Source organism: Verticillium nonalfalfae (genome assembly GCF_003724135.2).
Source record: "Verticillium nonalfalfae strain VnAa140/NRRL 66861 chromosome Unknown scaffold_27, whole genome shotgun sequence".
Classification (NCBI taxonomy): domain Eukaryota; kingdom Fungi; phylum Ascomycota; class Sordariomycetes; order Glomerellales; family Plectosphaerellaceae; genus Verticillium; species Verticillium nonalfalfae.
Genome location: NW_021167252.1, coordinates 139,332 through 160,487, shown reverse-complemented (window position 1 = coordinate 160,487; position 21,156 = coordinate 139,332). Strand labels below are relative to the sequence as shown.

The following is a 21,156-nucleotide window of genomic DNA, read 5'->3' as shown; positions in this document are numbered from 1 at the left end:
GTTTCAAAACTGGCCGTGACTGCATTACCGTCAAGTACAGGAGAGTCGTTGCAATGCTGCGCTCTACAACTGCCCGGAAAGGAGGGCCTCAGTAGCTGTGAAAATGGTTAGTAGTTGCTCGTACGTCTGTTGGGAGAGGAAGACAACATACCACTGTTGATGTAGGCACGCTTCGCGTCAAGCGGCACACCGAACCGACGCTCCAACTCCTGCTTGATACCCTTCTTGGTGACAGTCATGAGGTCGGCCGTGCGCAGAATCTCACGGATCTCTGCCAGGAGTGCGTCGTCGCTCGGCAGGCCAACCATGTCCTCCGGCGAGAAGTACTGTGATCCACCAAACTGGCTGGCGCGGTTGCCACCCATCTCCGACGCCGCGAGTGACATGCGCGACGTGTTCATGGGCAGTGGCGGCATGGCGTGCGCGCCGCTGAAGCCGCCAGCAATGGACCCAGGCCTGCTGTAGCCGCCGTACTCGGAGACGCCAACCTGAACGCCGGGGTGGCCCTTGGTGGCGTAGCTGTAGCCGGAGACCTCAGAACGCGCGTCGTCGCGAACGGTCTGAGCCTCCCAGATCTCGCCCTGGTACTCCTCCCACTTCTTGCGGGGGATCGAGGCCGGGTCGAATTTGCCCTCGTCCGTGACGATGACCTTCTTGCCCTTTTCACCAGCGACAACACGAGTGTTACCCCAGTTGAAGTCGTCCATGTACCAGAACGAGTATAGAGGGAGGCCGAAACTGAAGACGGGGATGGCAAGGATGTACAGAACCATCCATCCAATCATCTCCCACTTGCGACGCAAAATGAAGATGATAGCCTGCAGACCGAAGACGGCAGCGATCAAGATGAAGGCTGTGACAGGCACGACGTCCGGTGACCGGATGACCATGACAATCAGGTAGACGATGTAGGCCATAGTTACAGGTTGCAAGACTGTGCTGAGCAAGTCGACGAAGACGATGAAGCGCATAGAAAAGCAGCAGAAGCCGCAGAGCTGGGCCATGGGAATGAGCTCGATGAGGTTGTGCACGGTAGAGTTGATCCAGCGACGACGCTGTGACATGAAGACAGCCCAAGAGTCGGGAGCGATGGTCCAGGCATGAGCGCGGAAGATGTACTTCGTCTTATACTTGTTGTGGAATTTGAGGAGGAGTGTGGTGAGGTAACGATCCTCACCCAGATGAAGCAAGTTCTTCATATGGAGAGTGTCAACTCGAATAGTCGCGTAGGCTTCGACAATTTCGCGGCTCACGAACAGAGGCTTGCCCGTCTCAGCGGCGCGAATGCGGTACATGGAGAAACAACCGGGAAGACACGTGACACTGCCAAAAAGACTCTCGAACGCCTTGGTGAGGTTGTGCGAGATCCAGTACTCGTAAACCTGGATCATGGTGATGAAAGATGACTTGGCGTTGGTGAGAGCGGTCTCACCGCAGACAGCGATCAGACGCGTGTCATCCAAGAAAGCGGACACCATACGTGTAGCGGAATCGGGAGCAACTACCGTGTCGGCATCGATCTGGAACATGAACTCGTAGAATGTAGGGTTGACACCAATGATGTTGCGAATTTGGTGATACATTTCAAGCTCGAGGGGGCTCATGGCCAGGTTGTAGTGGACGCGGTTGAGGAAGCGCATGATAACCATCTGCGAGTCACGCTTGCCACGGTTGCCGGGACGAGACACCTCGGAGGGCTTGCCGACCTTGACAACGACCAGGAACGGGACAATGTGACCCTGGACCTCGTAAAGACCAGAGTAGACCTTGCCCATGTTGTGCTGCTTGAGACCTTCACCTAGTGACTCGAAGCTTAGGGGTTCAGGGTCGACAGTCTCCGAGACGCCGAGGATGTCGAGTACGATGCGAGGAGTGGACCGGTCGTTGCCCTGGCCAACAATCATGCCGTCGCAGATGACGACAAGGAGCTTGCGTTTGTCATCATAGTGCATCCTGGCGGCTGAGTCGATAGCACGACGCAACGAATCTTCATCCTCAGTGTAGGCGGGAATTTGACACATGATGAACTTGTCGAGATTTTCGGGCATGTTCTTGGTTCCGAATTGCAGAGCGGCGAAGAACTTGAAGGCGATAATCGTGACGAGCATGATGGAAATAGCAAGGACCAGGTATTCGGCAAACTTGCAGCGAACCGAGCTTCGTGTGTCGACATCACCTACGTAGTAAAGATTGTTGAGACAGGTCAGCATCCGGGTCTTGGCTTGCTGGCTGAGGTTGAGCGAGGCCCAGTGTCTGGTAGCGTCTGCACCAGAAAGTTGTCGGAAAAGTCTGATGACATCCTCCTCCATGAAGTCAACAGAGTCTCTAGCAACGCCACTGACGTCCTTGCCGTCTTCTCCTACTGTCCGGCGACCTCCAACCACGTATTCTGTCAAATCGAACACACGGCCGTTCATGCTGACAATCGTCCTCGAGTTGCGCGCCAGAGTTTTCATGTATTTTGGAGAGTATCCAATACGACCCTTGAGGTAGTTTGCCCTAAGCATCGCCATCTGTTGGAAGTACCAATCCTTCCGCGTGTCGTTGGTAAAGTAGCGGAAGTCGTGGAAGTTGGCGTTGATGTCTTGCTGGCTGATCAAAGTGGGCGAGCCAGTCACATTGGTAGACCTGTAGTCGATCAAAACGGCGGGATCAATAGACCCAGCACGACCCTGGCACAAGGCGCTGACTTGGACGGGGAAAAGAGAGGTGGCATCCTTGCCGGCGTACTCGAGGATATCCTCTGTGGACACGAGGTTGGGGGGGTAATGACGGGGTGCGAACTTCTCCAGGTCGAAAACGTAACCGCGGATCGAGACATAGGCACCGGGGCTCCCACTGCTCCCGTCGTATGCCGAGAGTTCGGCGGCGCTGTAGACATGCTGACGAGGACAGATGAGCATGGGGAACACAACGATGAAAAAGGCAGCTAGGAGACAAGACAGCCAAATGATCAGGTTGATCGCCAGCTTCTCTCGCCAGGCCATGCGGACGTCCTTGCGAGGCATGCGGCCGATGAAGCGGATCAGGAAGTCGGGAATGAACCAAGTCAGGAGATAGACCATGAAGAGCCAGCGCTTGCGGCTGGCGCTGTCCCTGTATTCTTCGACCTCGACGAGGCTCTTCTCGTTGCCACGCTCGGCCATCTGCTCTCGAGTGTCAAAGTTCTTGAACATGTCTCCGCCGCCGAAGGCCGAGACACCAGCTTCCGAGCGGGAGTCAGATCCATCGTTCGCACCAAAGTAGCCGTTCTTGCCCTTTTCGCCGTACATGAGTGGCGTGTTGCCTGTAGACAGCAAACGCTCCTTTGAGGCAGCAAACGGGTCGGCGGGCGAGGCGCCGTGGGGTGTGAGGCCGTCGCCTCCGTCCGACGGCAGGCCAAACCTGCCATGTGCCGAGGAGGCTTCAGAGAGATGGGCAATCTCCATCCAGCAGCGCTCACTGACGAACACGCCAGTGGAGCCGATGCGGACTTCGTTGCTGGGCCAGCGCTTGTCCTCGACGACCATTTCAACCCTCTCTCTCTCACTTCCCATGAGGATCGTTTCGGCGTCCGCGAGACCCAAAAACTCTCCGAATGGAAGGAAAAGACTAAAGTCGGCGGACCGCAGCCTCTGGCTGATTTCGGCGATGCCGAAGGTTTGCACCTGCGTCCTAACGCATTTACTGTCGAACTGGCTTGCGATGCGGCGGTCATTGGGCTTGAGGCAGAACACAAAGTATGAGTTCGTGCTTGGGTCGGCCACAGCCTTCGTGACGTTATCGAGAGCTGCAAGGAACTGCCCAGAGGCACCTTGCTCAGACGCCGCGGCCTTAGCTGCTCCGCCGGCCTGCGAGTTGTTCTCGCTGAGTTTCTCGAGCTCCTCTTCGGCAGCCTTCTGCTGCAGAACACGCTGGTTGCGGGCCGTGCGGGCCGTCTTTCTCGACATGACACTTGGTGTCCTCATGGGCTTCGAGCTAATGGTCGCCTGCATGACAGTCGAACGCTCCTTGGGGTGAGTGACGGTCTGGAGAGCGTCCTGACCAAACAGGCGGGCAACGAATTCACTCTTTGTCGAGTTGATCATGTTGAGCAGATCGCCCGAGATGACCTCGCCATTCTCCTCGATCAGGCCCTTGACCTGATAATCGACCTCGCCAGCAAAGTGCTTCACCGTGAAGATGGGGGCCGAGTTTTCTGTGAGGAAGTTACTGCCGGGAAGCTTGGCAGTCGACGACCCGGCCGTGATGGCAGGGTTCTTCCCCTCGAAACGCTTTCGCATGCTTTCAAGGAACTGGATGTCAGTACGGTGACGGCGACTCTGGTCATCCAAGATGCTGAGGAGACCGTTCCCAGGCTTCAAGAGTCCGCGGACGGCATCAGAGTTGTCGAAGTAACTGGTCGCAGCAACGCTAACCTCTTCGTTCTCCAGCATATCAGCTTTGCGATCGAAGAAGTTCTGGAGGGTAAGGTTGTACAGGGCCTCGGTAGCGGAGTTGTTGAGCAGCTGGTCGAGGGCCGACTTGGTGGAGGCTTGCTGTTCGAAGCCAGGGAAATCAATGATGGAAACGGTGTTGGCCACGGCATCGTCGGCAGCGCACAGACGTTGATTGATGCTCTCAATGATGTAGGTCACGAGCAGAGAATAAATGGTCCGGGCAAGCTCGTTCGCGTGGGAGCGAGCGCCGTTCGGGTCCAGCATGACGGTGACACGCTCCTTGTGAATCATCTTCGTCTTGTAGGAAAGGGTGTTCTGCAGATCTTGGGCGTTGACGCCAAGGAAGGCGGCGATGATAGCCAGGACATCTTTGTTCTTGGCTGCTGTGACGACTGTAGCACCCTCGTGGGAGAAACCACCGCTGTCGTCGCCGGTTACCTGAGTGTTGGCGGATGACTCAAACTCTAGCTGACCAATGTGAAGAACGCTAGCGAGGATCTGGCAGATCTCGGCAATCTCGCTACGGGGAAACTCAAGCTTCTTGAGTGCGTTCTTGAAAACCTGGAAGCCCTCGGCATCATTGATGCCGACCTTGAGCTGGGTCGGATGACCCAGATACTTCCATCGCCTCTGCTGCACGCTGGAATCCTCCAGGCCCAAGTGAGTCTTTTCAGCCGGGCTGGTGCCGGCAAGGAGATAGTAAAGAACATGAAAGTTTCGCTCGCCCGTTGGAACGTCCGCAATCCGAGACCTCTCCAGTCGATGATCTAGAAGCTTACCGCCGATCAGGACAGGGTTCGTGGTCGAGGCGGTATCGTACTGGAGCTCGTAGAAGAGGCCAGCCTTGGAGGCGGTCGGCGTCGTCGCCGTTTTGGTTGTGGTCAGGGTGTCGAAGACGTAGGCGGCCAGTGACACCTTGGTGGAGAGAGGAGTCGAGGATTTGTTGAGCAGCGAAGCAAGGAGGTGGGAGCGAAGCGTAGACTTTCCTGAGCCAGACTCGCCACTATATAGAACAGAATTAGCAATTGACGGGTAACAGGAGAGCGAGGGAGAGCATTGCATACAGGAAGACAACAGCCTGGTTTTCGGAACGGTGGCCCAGCCTGAGCCAGGCGCGTTCAGCCATCTCCTCGGCGCCAGCCATGGCACTCCCCTCCTTGCCGCCGTCGGGGCCCTTAGAGGAAGAGGTGTATGTGTTGAGAGAGATCAAGGCATGGGAGGACAATTGAGCAGTCGGCAGCGACAGGTGGAAGCGGCTCGCGAGGTGTGCCGTCAAATGCGTATCGGACTGGAGATGTGCTGGGAGTGCTGGCAGCGAAGGTTGCGTGTGAGCCCCGCCACTGCCTGCCAGGGGAGGCAGGTTCATGGCCATGATGGGCAGGTTGCCCTGCGGGACTTGAAGCGGACGAGTGGTGTGCTTGGGTGCGTAGTTGTCGATGGCGAGCAGAACAGGACGCTGAGTTGATATCGTTGTGCTCGGGTCGTCGCAGCAGGTCGATGGGACGCTGTTACGGAAGCAACCGAGAGGAGATACGTCGTGCTCGGCGGCGAGAGGTATGAATTAGAAGAACAAGCGAGTGGATGTTCCAGTAGAGGAAGTTAACAGTGTACCAAAAGTCAGGTGAACGAATGTACGGACAATGTTGGTGGGAATGGGAGGGTAGGGAAGGAGAGATGAGGCGACGCAAAGACAACCGGCACGAGTGGCTTGTGGACGGAGGACGTTTCCAGGCTCTGCTCTCTCTGGGACGATCAGGAGCATCAGTCAGCCAGACGGACCGTGGCTTCAGGAGAAGGGATTTGTTTTCTTCGGGGCGTTAGGTCACGGCCAGGATAGGGGGGGTGTGTGTGTGGGTGTGGTGTGGAAGGAATACGTTGGGCGGGAGAAGCCAACTTGACCAAAGGGTCATCATACGAAGTTTGTGTGGGTGGCAGGGTCGGGTTGGCAGCACCCACTCGTGGGTTCAGCACCGCAACACGACGTGGCCCCGTTGTAGCTGGTGGGTACGTGCTGCATGAGAGATCAGGAGAGAGAGGCGCACTGTACAGTTCCAGCTTGGCCTGACGAGAAGTGGAGGACACCCAAGCATGGCGAGCCCGGGTCGAGACGCTGTGTGACAGGGTATCCTGGTCGGCACTTGGCCAAAATGCCACTCTCCGCCTGGGTCTCGATGCGAAAGCTTGATTCACAGCACAGTATGCTTTTCACGGTTATTGAACGACCCGCAAAATGAACCTGAGCCTCGCCATGACTTGCCACTGGAAAGCATGCTGTCAGTGTCCAGCGTCCAGCCACGCATGTATCTGGCATCTCACAATGGCGAATCGTAGACATTGAACATTGTTTTTGTTGATCGGGCTAGCAATATTGCAGGTCTAGTAGAGTCGCTGGCTCTCTTTGAGTTTATGTGGTGTTGATCTGTCTCTGCACGCTCCCGTCGGGACAATAAAGGGCAAGACCTGCCGGGGTGTCAAGATGCAGTCGAGATCATTCGATTGGTCCGGGAGCGATTAAACGTGGGCGGAGATGGCAATCGCCAACCCAGGCTTTCCCTTGAATATTTTGGTCCTACATCGGGAAGAGGTAATCGGTGATGGAGCCGCCCTTCAATGTAACGAGAGCCAAAGTTTCGGGCCAGCAGGAGGATCGCAAAGTGGTGACCAGGGGCAGCCGAACCATCAACAAAGATGATTAAGTTGAGCAGTAGGCAAGGAGAGACGGTGTGAGCAAGCGATGTTCCACGCACATGCAACTGGACCAGCGACATGCCCATTGCAATCCGCACAGACGGGGATGGGATTTATGGTCACTGTGACGCGTTCGGTATCGTCCCGTCTCTTGTTGACCCTTGGGGCCGTGTCGGGATGTTGTTGTTGTTGATTCACCTAGCACCGTCAAGGCTAGCGATCGATCAGTAGGTGATTGAGCGGCTTAGTCTTTGATTGGGTGAATGGTGCCGGCGGCGGCAGCAAGCAACACGCCATCTTGGGGGAAGCATTCAGAATGGAGGCGCTGAGACCCCCCCCCCCCCCCCCCCCCGGCAACTGGGAATTCCTTTCCCATGAGGATCTTGTCGTACCTGGCTGGCCTGGGCAAGGCAGGCACCTAGGTAAGGCATGGTAAGGTAGGGTAGGTAGGTACCTAGGTAAACACGGCAGGTTCAGACACTGAACACATGAATTCAATTAGAGCATTCCCATGATCGGCAAGGGGAATGCAGGACTGATGTGCGGCTCTAACCAATGCTGATAGGAGCTGCTGTGCTCGCACCGAGTTTGAAGCAGCCCGTCTGTCCTGGATGCCAGGCACTCTGCCTCTGGGACGAAAAAAAGGGGTCACCCCTAGGTTAGGTACGTAGGTACTCTAGGTACTCACTCCAGGCCCCTGAAGGGCTTCGGGGGTAGGAAGTAAGGCACCTAGGTAGTTAGGTTCGGGGGGTGCGACCTGTTCCAAGATCTCCGGGCACTGGTGGGCTCTGTGGACCCAGGGCATCGGCCGCTAAAAATGCGACACTGAGCGAACAGAGAACAGTGGACGCCGAACCTGCCAGGGATTGCTTGTGTGGTCGTTTACCTTGGTAAGGTGCCTAAAAAAAGCATTTTGCTGGCCCGCCCCAGCACCCACTTCGACTGGAACTCCAGTCCACCCCCACCATTCCACTTCACTACAGACGGTGCAGGATTTTCCTCTTACCGATCCAGCTCCCAGCTGTGGAGCCTGACCCAGACACACACACACACACCCACACCCAGCCTGACCCAGCCTTCCAGCATAGCCTCCGCATCTTTTCTCGGTTCCTGTCCGTCACGAACAAGAAAACGATGGAGCTTCATGCAAGTGCTGAGGGCCAGAAAGGCTGGCTGGAAAACGGTACTGCAAGCGGTAGTGAATGCACATCACCCACCCCGCCCCTCCCTCGGCCGATACGAACCGGGCTCGCCAGTTGATGATCTGCGGTGAGAACGACGGACTGGATGGCAGTCCAACAAGAGACGCCACTATGTGTTACAGGAGATGCACTCGGATTTCGACTTGGACTGACAGCCACCCAGGGGGGACCGGACCGCAGTCAGACGATCAAGCGCAAAAAGTCGTTGTTCCCGATCAGCAGCGAGATCTCGTTCAGCCATTGCTGACTGCGCCGCAAGAGAGGAGAATAGGGCATCCAGTATACCCATTGACAAGAATAGCATGACTGTCGTCACCAAAAAGTGGAGGGCAGAAACCCGTCCTGATGTTCGACAGCTAACGCTTCCCCGACCTCGCCGCCCGGCCTACCTCTGGCTGCCTGATCCAACACAGCGCTGCAGCTGCAGGTTGCAGTTCGCCGCCTCGTATTCACGCTGGTCTCTCCAAGAAAAGCATCGCACAGTGGGAGCAGAGTCCACCATCCATTCGTTCATTCTGGATCAGCGCGGAGACCGGCTCGTCTGCGGATGGAACCTCGAGTGCCCACCAAAAAGCCTCTTACAGCCTAGCCTCTGTGGACAGATGGGAAGCCCCTGGGTCAGGGGTCCGTGAAATCATGCTTTCTGTCGCACGTCTCCGAGAACTGCGCGTCTGTCGTCTGTCGTGCACCGCAGCCCGTCCATTGGCCCCGGAGCCCCCTGTCCTCGCTTTCTTTCTTGTCTGTCGTGGGCAATGTGGTGATCGAACCCTCTCAGGCCCCAGTCATTACGAGACCCAGAGTCCTTTCTGCCCGGCAAATCCCAATCCTCCCTCTGCTCTCCACTGCCACCTCTCGTTGTGTCTGAGGCAAAGCTGCTCGACATTGGGCTTCTTCCTTTCAGTTTCTCCCCTCCCAACCCTTTACTCGACAACCATCTCACTCGCTTTGGTGGTTGTTTCGATCCCTCTCATTGCCTGTTCTGTTCTTGTCCAGCATCAACTTGTCTCTTCTCGGGAACCACGACAGCCACGCCCACGCGTTGCCCAAGCGACCCAAATCAGACTTTCGATCCGGCCATCCAGCCAGCGCTTAACGAAATCTCACTCGCTACTCTTCTAATACTCCATTCGAATTCGACATCAAAGATCATAATAAACCGCCTACACTTTCCTGGGTCTTCCAACGAGGGCGCCGAGCCCACGCCATCCCCTTTTGACGTCCGGGTCCATACGCAGGCAACACCACCTGATCCTATCTGCCATCGCCCTTGAAGTCCCTGCACAGGGCAAGACTTCGCGAGCCCCCCGACCGTCAAGATGACGAACCCCAGAATGTCAATGTACTCTCTGGCCTCGGAGGCACCAGGTGGCAACAGAGGCACCGGCCAGCAATCGACTCAGGTGTCTACCACGACTCTTCTCAATGCCATTCATAATATCTACCTCTCCGCCCAGCCCTACAGGCTCGACGCTGGCACCAGCACTGTGGTCAACACCTGGCTCACTGCCTCGCAGACCGGTCCCAATGGCTCCATCGGAGGCACCGTCGATGCCTCACTAGGTGCCAGTGCCTGGGAGCATGCCAGGCGACGTGCTGAGGACGGCTGCATTGTCTTGGGGTAAGTCCTACCGAAGCTGATCCAACAGACAGAACGACGCGCTGACGAGATGAAACACAGCTCCCTTCACGAGTCCACACCGTCCGTTCTGGCTCCTTTCCTCTCCTCTCTGCCCATGTCCACGCCTTCGTCGCTCTACAAAGCTTTGGATGCCATTCAGCCTTTTCTGCGATGCTCCACACCTTACAACCCTTCGACGCCTCGGCAAGCCGCCCTCGGCGTTACCCTGACCATCAACCTAGCTGGCAATCTCACCGCTGCCAGCATCGCGTTGTCGCAGGGTGGTATCGATACCATGAAGGGCTTGATGAACATTCCTTCTGAGGCCGGCTACAGGGCTTTCGACGTATTCTATTACCTCCTGACGTCTGCCTCAACTCCCGCTGAGCGGGAGTTCCTAGGCCTCAAGCCTGCCTCGCAGTATGCCCTGCTGGCTCGCTCGGGTACCTACGACCCGCCCTCATATCTCCCGACCGCCGATGATGCTGCTGCCGCCGAGGACTTCAGGACCGCCCTCAAGGATATTGGCATCAAGGGTGCCTCGCACCGAAGCTTCATCTCAACGCTTGCTGGCCTCCTCAAGCTCGGTAACACGCTTGATTACAACGTCGATGAGGACGTTCTGGAAGATGTTTGCGAAGACGTGAGCGGTCTCCTTGGAATGGAACCCGAGGTGCTTATGAAACAATGCACGACCGAAGACCGTTCGACATTTGTTGGTGGACTCTATGAAGCCCTCGTCGATTGGGTCATCACGAAGGCCAACGCTGCCATCGCCGCCCAAATGACCCGCATCAAGGATGGCGCTGAGTCTCTCGACGGACGTGGGGTGCGAACACCCACCAGTAACGAGGAGGGTGAAGACACCGTCTGCATCAGTGTCATTGAGATCCCCAGCCCAACGCTCGGCAAGGCTTTGGCTTTGCGTGGCGTCTTTGACGATTCCATGGGCATCAACTCGGAGATGATTGCTGACGGCATCGAAGTGCCCGCCACTGGCAGCTCCGTGCTCCGTGAAATGCAAAATGCCGTTGCCGAGGTTGCTCCTGACCTGGGCATCAGCTCGACTCCAGCCAGCAGGGAAAGGCAACATGAGCTGGAGAAGAGGGAAGAGATTCTCGAGAAGATTGGTCTGTCCGCTGATGATGACGGATTCATCAAACAGCTGTTGTTCCCGGTCGCCGGTGAAGGCATTAACCTAGGCACCCACAGTCGCCTCGATTTGCCAGCCCTGCTTGCCTCAAGCCGTGTGTGGTACCACCTCTCTCTCCACCCCACCGATGACTCCCCAGCCAGCTTGGCTGCTTTGCCTTCTGTCACATCTGCTTGGTCGGCTGGTACCGTTTCTCGCCAGCTGCGGGCCTGGCGCCTCCCCGAGTGGGCCAACAGGCGCAACAAGAACCTTGATTTCACCGCTGACTTCGACATCGAAGAGTTTGTTCAGCGGTACTCGGCGCTAGGATGCAAAGACGGGCGGGATGGCATTGAGACGTGGCTCTTGGAGCGTGGCTGGAGCAATGGCGAGGTCATTGTCGGCAAAGAGCGTGTCTGGATGCGTGAGTCTGCCTGGTGGGAAGCTGAAAGCATGCTCGACCTCAAACCGTTGAACAACCTCCCTGGCGTTGGCAACATGATGGCTGTCAACCACCTCGAGTCTGGTTATTCAAACAATGGCAGTGGCTACTTCCCAGGCCAGGTCATTCTTGATGATCACAGCGGGAGCAACGGTGTCGTCAACCATCAGCGCAATTTTAGCCACGGCAACATGTCCCAAGCGACGTTCAACCAGAACCCTGTGGCAGCACCTTCGATCGCACCGACGCGTATGACGGGCATGACGGGCATGCGCAACGTCGCCGTTGGTGACTATGGCCTTGGGCACAAAGGCGACACCCACAAAGGCGCAGTCTACTACAACGAGGACGGTGAGTTCATTGGTCCTCTCGACCCTGAACTCGCCGATGGCAAGCAAATCGAGACGAAGTCTCTGCCGATGAAGCGTAGAGTCTGGGTCTTCATCGTCTGGGCTTTCACCTGGTGGATTCCTTCCCCATTGCTTCGCTACGTCGGACGCATGAAGCGGCCTGACGTTCGCATGGCCTGGCGTGAGAAGCTTGTTCTTTGTTTCTTCATCTTGTTCTTGAACGCTCTAATTGTCTTCTGGATCGTTGCGTTCGGCCGTCTTCTGTGTCCCAACTTCGACAAGGCATACTCTCAGAAAGAAGTCGATACCCACCAAGGACAAAGCGACTTCTGGGTCAGCATTCACGGCAAAGTTTATGACATCTCCAAGTTTTGGAAACAGCAACACTCGGACCAAGATATTGAGACCACACGGGAAAACATGCTTCCACTCGCCGGCATGAATCTCGACGACTATTTTGTTGCTCCTCTGCCCCTGACTTGCCCTGGCCTTGATATCGAGGACTCTTTCCGCCTCGATCTCAACAATACCTTGGAATTCCAGATTGCTGCTCACACATCTGGCTACTATCAGTCAAACCCTGTCACGAAGCTTCGAGCCGCAGATTGGTACAGCAAACGTTTTGAACCCAGAATCAAGGAATACTTCCACGGCGATCTAGTTTGGTCCAAGGGGACAGTCCGTAAGCAGGGCGAGAACGACGGACGCCAATGGGTCATTTACGACGACAAGATTTACGACTTGACCAACTACTTCCACACGCAAAAGCGTCAGAAGAATCTGGGTGGCTCCACTTTCTTGAACGAGAAGCTTATCAACGTGATCAAGCAAAATCCTGGCGCCGATGTCACCGATCAATGGAACGACGTCTTGGAACGGGCCGCCGGTAACGCCACTGAGAACCAGAGCGTTCAGAACAGCATGAACTGCATCCGCAACACATTCTATAAGGGTATTACAGACTTCAGAGAGACGCCCAAGTGTACTGTCAACAACTGGCTGTTGCTGGCTTTCAGCATCATGTTGTGCGCAGTCATTCTACTCAAGTTTGTATCTGCACTGCAGTTCGGTTCCAAGAGGCGCCCCTCGCCGCAAGATAAGTTCGTCATTTGCCAGGTGCCCGCCTACACTGAGGGTGAAGAGTCCCTTCGAAAGGCTCTTGACTCTCTCACTGCTCTTCAGTACGACAACAAGAGAAAGCTCATCTGTGTCATCTGCGACGGTGTCATTGTTGGTCAAGGCAACGACCGCCCGACGCCTAAGATTGTTTTGGACATCTTGGGTGTCGACCCCAAGATCGACCCTCCCGCCCTGGCCTTCAAGTCCGTCGGTACTGGAAGCGAGCAGCTCAATTACGGCAAGGTTTACTCGGGTCTCTACGAATTCGAAGGCAATGTCGTTCCCTATCTTGTTGTCGTCAAGGTTGGCAAGGAATCCGAGCAAAGTAAGACGAAGCCTGGCAACCGTGGCAAGCGAGACTCCCAGATTCTCCTCATGAGCTTCCTCAACCGCGTCCACCACCGCTCTCCAATGAACCCGCTTGAACTCGAAATGTTTCATCAGATCAACAACATCATCGGTGTGGACCCCGAGCTATACGAATACCTCTTCATGGTCGACGCCGATACCTCTGTCCGCGAGGACTCGCTGAATCGTCTTGTTGCCGCCTGTGCTAACGATGGCAAGATTGCTGGTATATGTGGCGAAACAGCTCTGCAAAACGATGAAAAGACCTGGTGGACTATGATCCAGGTCTATGAGTACTTCATTTCCCACCACCTGGCCAAGGCTTTCGAATCGTTGTTCGGCAGTGTGACCTGTTTGCCTGGATGGTACGTCCCTTTCTCCCCCCGTCTCGCCGTATTTACTCTTCGCTAACAGTCTTTAGCTTCACCATGTATCGCCTGCGTACCGCCGATAAGGGCAAGCCTCTCATCATCTCTGACGGCGTCATTCAGGAGTACAGCGTATGCGATGTCGACACATTGCATAAGAAGAACCTGCTGGCCCTTGGTGAGGATCGTTACCTGACGACCCTGATGACCAAGCATTTCCCGTTCATGTCCTACAAGTTCATTCCCGACGCATACTGCCAGACCGCGGCACCGGAGTCATGGAGCGTTCTCTTGTCCCAGCGTCGTCGCTGGATTAACTCAACGATGCACAACCTGTTCGAGCTGATGCAGCTCAAGGAGATGTGTGGTTTCTGCTGCTTCAGCATGCGTTTCGTCGTCTTCATTGATCTCTTCGGAACCATCATCCTCCCCGCCACGTGTGTCTATCTCGGCTACCTCATCTACCTCGTCGCTAGCGGCACTGGCCAGTTCCCCTTGATCTCCATCATCATGCTGGCAGCCGTGTACGGTCTCCAGGCTTTGGTTTTCATCCTCAAGCGTCAGTGGCAACACATTGGTTGGATGGTGATCTATATCTTGGCTTTCCCCATCTACTCCTTTATTCTGCCGATCTATTCTTTCTGGAACCAGGACAACTTCTCGTGGGGAAACACGCGTATCGTCATTGGAGAGAAGGGCAACAAGCAGATCGTGGCCGTCGATGATGAGGGCTATGATCCCCGCAGCGTTCCTCTGCAGCGTTGGGATGATTATGCCCAGGCCAACCAGCTACCTGGTCGTCGCGGCGGATACCCTGAGAAGTACGAAGGCGAATACCAGGACCAGTACGAGATGGACGAAATCAAGTCTGTCTACTCGTCTGTCCGCCAGGGATCTGTCATTACGGGCATGCAAAACCGCCAAAACCCCTACATGCCCCCTCAGTCACCTGCGCTCTTTGGCACGCCCAGCCCCGGCCACATGACCCGGCATTCGACCATGACTGGCGCTGGACCCTTTGCTGATCCCCATCTGGCTCATCGTCAGTCCATGGCCTCCATGGGCGCCCATGACATCCAGCGAACCCAGTCCCCGTACGCCGATTACCCTGCCCGTTCCATGGGCAACCTCCATGGTCACGCCAGCAACCCGTCTCTGATGGGCGGCAACCGCTCTTCTACTGCCCTTGGCTTCGCCGGCGGTAACCGCGCTGCGGAGGCTTCGTCGTCCACCTTTGATTTCCAGCGTGGTCTTGCCGGGCCTGACGATGGCATGATCGTCGAAGCCATCCGCAGCGTCCTCATGGAGGTCGATCTCGACACGGTGACCAAGAAGCAGGTGCGCGCCCTGGTGGAGCAAAGACTGCAGTCCGAGCTCGTTGGTGAGAGGCGCACTTTCATGGATCGCCAGATCGACCACGAGCTGGCCAACATGTAAACACCACCTCTACACTCCATCGGGCTCGCTCTTTTTGATGCCCCGGTGTTTTATTGTCCGGGGTCAACCTGATAAAAGATATATAATTACATCGCCACGGCCGCAACTCCCTCGCGGGTCACGTTGATGGGAACCTCCACGACCATGGAGAACGGGATAAAAGGGGATGGGGACGGCACTGGGAAGAATTCGGCGTTCGAGCGAAGTCTGCTCCTGCTACCACATGCGCGGACTCTTTTTTTTTATTCTTCCTGTCTCTTGATTTTGTTGAACGCGTCTTTCTTATCACCTGGTCGTATAGTGTACGGAAATAGTTGTTTCGGACCTTTGACTGCGAGGGTTTCCCTGGTGACCGTTTGATCGGTTTCGCAATAATAGCCTGAATTGAACAGCATCCATTGAATACCGTGCCTGCCATGATGAGATGTAGGTACCCGGCCGGAGAACGTTCGAGTGAGTTGAGTACGCAACATCACATCAGCTTCGTGTGCGACGATCGAGGGCTGTACTTCATCCAAATGGCGGGACACGCATGACTATGGCTCGGGACGGTGGTCATTTCTTTCCTGTGCGTCCCATTCATCAATCAGTATGAAGCATAACTCGGTGCCCCAGACACGCTTCTCTTTTGGAAGTACACAGCTCATCACCACACACTCTGCACTAGGCAGGAGGCAAGTGGCAGAAGGGGTTCAAGAATGACGTAAATTACTTCATTGTGGAGATGCAGAAACAATCCAATGCTTGCTTTCGCACCAAACACCCGCCAGAGCTCAGCCGGCAGACCTCTCATCAGGCCCGACTTGGTCGCTCAGGGGTATCTTCTGACTACTTTTGCTTCGAACCAAACTAAATCACAATGACCTGAACACGTGCCTCAAGCTTCACGTGTTTTTTCCCAGGCCTCCTTCCCACCTTTACCTGAGCAACTTGAAAGACAAGTTGGTAAGCGAATCGGAATTTTCATCCGATCAAATCGCCAACAGAACTCTCTACCATGGCATTTATTTCACTGCCAATAGAAGCGTTGCCCATTGCTTGGAGGATTGATAGGCCCAGCCTGTGTCGATGCCGGACCATAGCCGTCGTTACTATGGTACGATGGCGGGGGTGGGTTCTGCTCGCCATTGCCCCACTGGAGATATTGCTGATGAGGCTGCTGATTGTGCCCAAATGCCGGCGGGAAGCCAGGTGCAGTGTGGTGGTGCTGTCGATATGACTGAGTATCATCAACTTGCGTGTGGTTCTGCTGGTGTTCCCCTCCCGTGGGCGGCGCATGCCCATTATGATCGTGCCCTGGCCGAGCGCCATTAGCTACGCCTTGCTCAAGATTCATCCACCGTTGCTGTGAGTGGCTTGCAAAGGTATAGTTCCCGCCCATGGTGCCATTCGCCGTCGACAACTCGTGCTGTCGCTGCTGGTTCTCAGGGGGCCAACGATTATGTCCATTGTTCGCATATGTCCCATGGCCCGGAGTGCTGCTTTTGCCCTTTTCATAATCAACCCAACGCTGCACTGCTTGGTTTTCGGGCCCTAGGTAGGATACTTCGTTGCCGGCATTTGGGTCCCAGATAGGAATTCCGTCCGCGGGTTGAGCCTCGCCTCGAGGTAAGCCTCTGGTGTAGGTCGCAAGGTTGCCGTTGATACCAATGAGAGCCCAGGCAAAGACAGCAACGTCTCGGATCGAACTCATAAGCTGGTCCAGAGGCGGACCGCCGACGGCCTTGGCAGCATCGTCGTAAAGAGGCGGCTGCTGTGAAGTGTATGGCGGCTGGAAGTTGTATTGGGCTCCAGGCGGATACTCTGGTCGAATGGGCTGTTGACCCCAGGGAGCGGCGAAAAGACCATTCTCAAAGCTATGAGGTGGGACCAGTGGCGGGTGTGAGGCTGGAATGGGAGGACGCGCACGGCGAAGAACAACGACAAGCCCATCCGACGTGCATGAAACAACGGCCTCAAGTTCCAGTGGAGCATTGAGTGTGCGTCTTCGACGGGCACGAGGTGTAGGGCCAGACTCAGGACTGGGACGGCTTGGTCCTGTGCGCGAACCGGCGCTGGGAGGGGTCTGGTAGGCGCCGCTACTGGAACCAGACTCCATGGCAACTGCGTTGGAGGCGGAACTGATGCTAGACATGGACTGTTGGGAGTCCTCGTGCTCCATCTTGATCTTCGGGCTAGAGGGCTCGATATCGATGTCCATATGGGTGTACAACCGAGCTCCTCCTCCCTCCGAGTCGCTGGAATTGATGCTTCGACGTTCATCTTCCTCCTCCTCCTCATCCTCTTCGTCGAAGTCTTCCTCTCGACGGGGGTCCCGGTACCAAAAGCGCAGGTAGGCAATCGAGTCGTTTGCCTTGGCGCTCTCGAGGCATCGTATGGCATCGGGAAGACAGTTTTCCTGAATACATTCATAGAAACTCTTGTCTTTGATCTGGTCAGGACGTACACCAAGAATGGTAGACACGGCGTTTGTCGCAAACATGACTGTCAGTGTCCTGGTAAATCGGTTCACGATGAGAGCGGCTCTGGGTTCCCGTTCTGTCGGCTGCGTCCGGAATTTTGGGGATAGGTGCTCTAGCATGTGATATCGAGGATCACGAGGAGAGCTCGAGAAGAGCCGTCGAATCTGAGGCGCTTCAATGGCGCGTCCTAGTGGGGTTCCGGTCAGCAATGCAAGAGCAGGGGCGTGATAGCTGGGAATGTGCACATACTCTCGCTCTTCTCGCCTCGCCGATACACGCTGGTACAGGCAACTAGAACATCGTGGACGACTGTGAAGCAGCACTCGCAGCTGACCCACTGGCCGGAGCGTGACAATATGCGAGCATAGTGAAGGACTGCCGCCTTGTCGAGTTGAACGCCGCGGTTATGGACGGAGCGGGCAAAAGGCACCTCTTCAGGGTGGAAGTATTCAAAGCAAGACCTGTCCTGCACCTCGTGAGGGTGGTAGCCGAGAATATCAAAGATCGACTCGGAGGCGAAGAGGATATTGGCTTCGGGAGAAAGGTCTGGATACGCACGTGTCAGCCAAAATCTGGGTGCGGAAAAAAATAGGACGAGCGACAGCACGAGGTTGAGCGCGGTAGTGGCATACTGTGAATGGTCATGAAAGTTTGCTCCATGACGATGACGGCGACAACGGGTCGAGCCGATGAGTGCGAAGAGTTTCTCAGTTCGACAATGTGGAAAATGATCGGGCAGAGAAGGGTCGAGCACTTGCGACTTGACTTGGCGCAGAGGTACGGGATCCAGACACACGACTCGTGATGGTACGGATCGATTGTTTCTAATCCGAGATGACGAGGAGACTTGTGGGTCAGGGTACCTCAAAGCACTGCAGGACCACTCGAATTCTCGTCGCTAAATGCGAAGCTTGAAGACAGAGCGTCTCAAGAGACGTGACAGACTGGCAAAGCGACGACGCGCCAGCGAAAAGGGCGGGCTGCTGATCGTCTCAGCTGAATGCTGTGTCGCTGGGAAGAGAGAGGAGGGCCCAGCAACAAGCGGGGGAGAAGGAAAACGGAGATGAGGCGATGACAATCGCAGATGCGGTGGCAGCAGTTTGGGGATTGTGATCGTGTGGCGCGCGATCGGAGGCAGTGTGCCTGATACCGAATGGCACGTCAAGGCGAACACGGAGGGGTATCTGATCGATGATGTCGGCAGGGTGCTTGACTACTGATCTTCTGATCTGCCGCTGGTTGGCTACCAATGTCTACGAACCGTGGCCTCGAATCAAGCCGGCCGAGACAGTGATGATGTTGGGCGTGAAGGCGAAGGGAACGAATAGGTGGTGGGTGAAGAGGAAACACACATGCGATCGATGTGCCGACTTGAGCTAGCCTGGCCACAGTCGCCAGGGAAGATGCTGTATGATATATGCGTCGGGCTGCAGGACAAGGCCGGCTGTGGTTGTCGTGACTGTGCTATGTGCGGGTGGCTTCCACCTCGCCAGGATCAGGTACCGACGACCGAATGACGAGGGGGGAGAAGAGAGCAGAGTGTCCAAGCTGAGGGGAGCCAAGGCACAAGGGTCTGGGTCAAGCTGAGCAGAGGCACTGGGCTGGGTTGTAAGACGGTGCACAATGTTGTGGCTCGGGTCTAGACTGGGTCTGGTGCGGAAGTGGGCGAGCTTGAGATGTGACAGCAACAAGGCCAGGTATCGTCGAGGTAATTACCGGACCTGGATAAGAGCAGCTGGGCAGTCACAGGCAGTCACAGGCAGTCATGGGGAGAGACGAGAAGAGGGGAACTGTGAGGTCAGTGCTGTACAGTACCTACCTAGGCTTGCTAGGTAGGGGCCTTCCTGAGGACTGATGGCCGCAAGGATTCAGGGTCCTTCTGGCGGCGCGAGTGGACGGGGAAGTGCAGGCGCGAGTGCTCGGTGCAGGTGCAGCCCATTGCGCCTGGTGCTGCCGTTGTCGTTTGTCAGCCTGCCGTTTACCGTTGGCGCACGGCTAGAGGAGGGGGGGGGGGCCTAGGCACAAAGCCTAGCAGGTGGCGAACCTTGCCCTAGCACACGCCGTTTCGTGTCATTTTCGGGGCTGATAGGCTCTGGGCACGTCAACAACTTGGAAGGGATGCCTGTCGTTGTCGTCAGGCACAGTCCCGGCACTGTCAATCGCAGCATCTGGTAGAGGGTCACTGCCAGAGCAGCTCTACGGCGAGGCCTCATCCACTTCCTTCACGAGAAAATGTCGCGGGCGACAACGTCGAACTCGTCATACAACACCCGATGATTGTCGGGGACGGACTGATCCCACCCTCAAATCGGCTGCTCGCTAAGCAACAAAACCCCCTTTCTTGACTGGGTGGCGGATTGTTCGAGTCGGTGATTTATTGAAGCCACAGTGTGCGCCGGTTCCTGTATCGCTCTCAATCGGGAAATCCCATGGTCCTCTGTGTGAGACAGCTCGAGGGCCCAGCTCGAGGGCCCAGCTCGCGGCCAATGCACCCTGCGGACAATTCTCCTACCCCCCGGTCTCGCCTCGAGGACAGTACCGCATCGCTCCCGTTGTCAAGCTGCCCCACAAGCCGCAGTCAGGACGTACATGTAGCCTGTCAGCCCAGTCATGACTCTTGGAGGAGCCGGATTCGCGCAAAAGACGTTCCAAGTACCATGCCCCCCCATATCCTGTCAGTTGCTTTTTCAGGAAAAGTTTGCGAGATGCCGGAGATAAATCCAATTTGGTCCGTCTCTCCCGACGTGACAGCGGCTGGGGCATCCCAAAGCTCGATGAGCCGCAACCCTGACGTGCATGGGCATCGGTCGGCCGAGGAAATAGTAATCACCAACTCAATTGATGCGATGTTAGTCGCTCGCTTTCAAACTGTAAATCGTGGTGTAACGGCCTACGACAGGTTGACATAACTTTCTTGTCGTCCCCCCTCCTCAGTGAATCGCAGGATTCATCCGCACCTTGTCCGCGCGAGCTCGGGTGTCGGGGTTTCGTCTGGCCCATCGTCGCAACGTTGCCCAGAACCCTCTGCCGAGCGCGCAAACAACCTGGCTTATTCATCGGAAGAGGATCATGTTCCAGTATTCTGCCGCACAAGTGCGTCTCCGGCGTAAAGCAGAGACAAGCGTCAACCCGCCAAGCCTGTTGACGCTTCGTCTATTCCACTCGAGTCTGAAGTACCGTACAGGTGGGGGGGTTCACGTCATCCCATGAATCCACACGCGACAACCGGCCATCCATCGCCCAGCGGGGAAAAGGTATCAGGAACCACAAACTACGAGGCGAGGTGCGTGCCTGCCGTCCCTACATGGATGAGACCGAGCCTTGGGTATCAATAGAATGCTTGCATCTCGATTCAACGCGTGTCGCGCCCAAGTCCGCCTCCTTCGTGACTCAGAACTAAACCTCCATACATGCGTGTACAGTATCGCAAAAGAGTCAGTCAGCGATATGTCATGTACAGGCTTTCCAGCACGAGGCTACTCCGGGCAACCACCTCGTCCACCATATCGAGGACCAGTGTGACTTGGTTGGGTCCTCCAGTCGCCTCACCTGCCCCTACCAGCATCAACACC

At 56.0% G+C, this 21,156-nt stretch overlaps 3 protein-coding genes across 3 annotated transcripts; 1 reads left to right on the top strand and 2 right to left on the bottom strand.

Annotated features, from left to right (window-relative positions):
• Positions 1–63: 63 nt before the first annotated feature.
• Positions 64–5,790, bottom strand: D7B24_004715 (uncharacterized protein; the record flags this gene model as incomplete). The annotated part of the gene is made up of 3 exons (XM_028638881.1): positions 64–95; positions 152–5,421; positions 5,483–5,790. The coding sequence occupies 3 exons, from the start codon at positions 5,788–5,790 to the stop codon at positions 64–66; spliced, it is 5,610 nt and encodes a 1,869-aa protein (XP_028496604.1).
• A 3,834-nt stretch (positions 5,791–9,624) lies between these two features.
• Positions 9,625–15,122, top strand: D7B24_004714 (uncharacterized protein; the record flags this gene model as incomplete). Its single annotated transcript, XM_028638880.1, has 3 exons — positions 9,625–9,926; positions 9,987–13,682; positions 13,739–15,122. 3 exons carry the CDS (start codon positions 9,625–9,627, stop codon positions 15,120–15,122), a joined length of 5,382 nt encoding a protein of 1,793 aa, XP_028496603.1.
• Positions 15,123–16,131: 1,009 nt separating this feature from the next.
• Positions 16,132–18,244, bottom strand: D7B24_004713 (uncharacterized protein; the record flags this gene model as incomplete). Its single annotated transcript, XM_028638879.1, has 3 exons — positions 16,132–17,771; positions 17,834–18,130; positions 18,217–18,244. The coding sequence occupies 3 exons, from the start codon at positions 18,242–18,244 to the stop codon at positions 16,132–16,134; spliced, it is 1,965 nt and encodes a 654-aa protein (XP_028496602.1).
• Between the last annotated feature and the right edge of the window lie 2,912 nt (positions 18,245–21,156).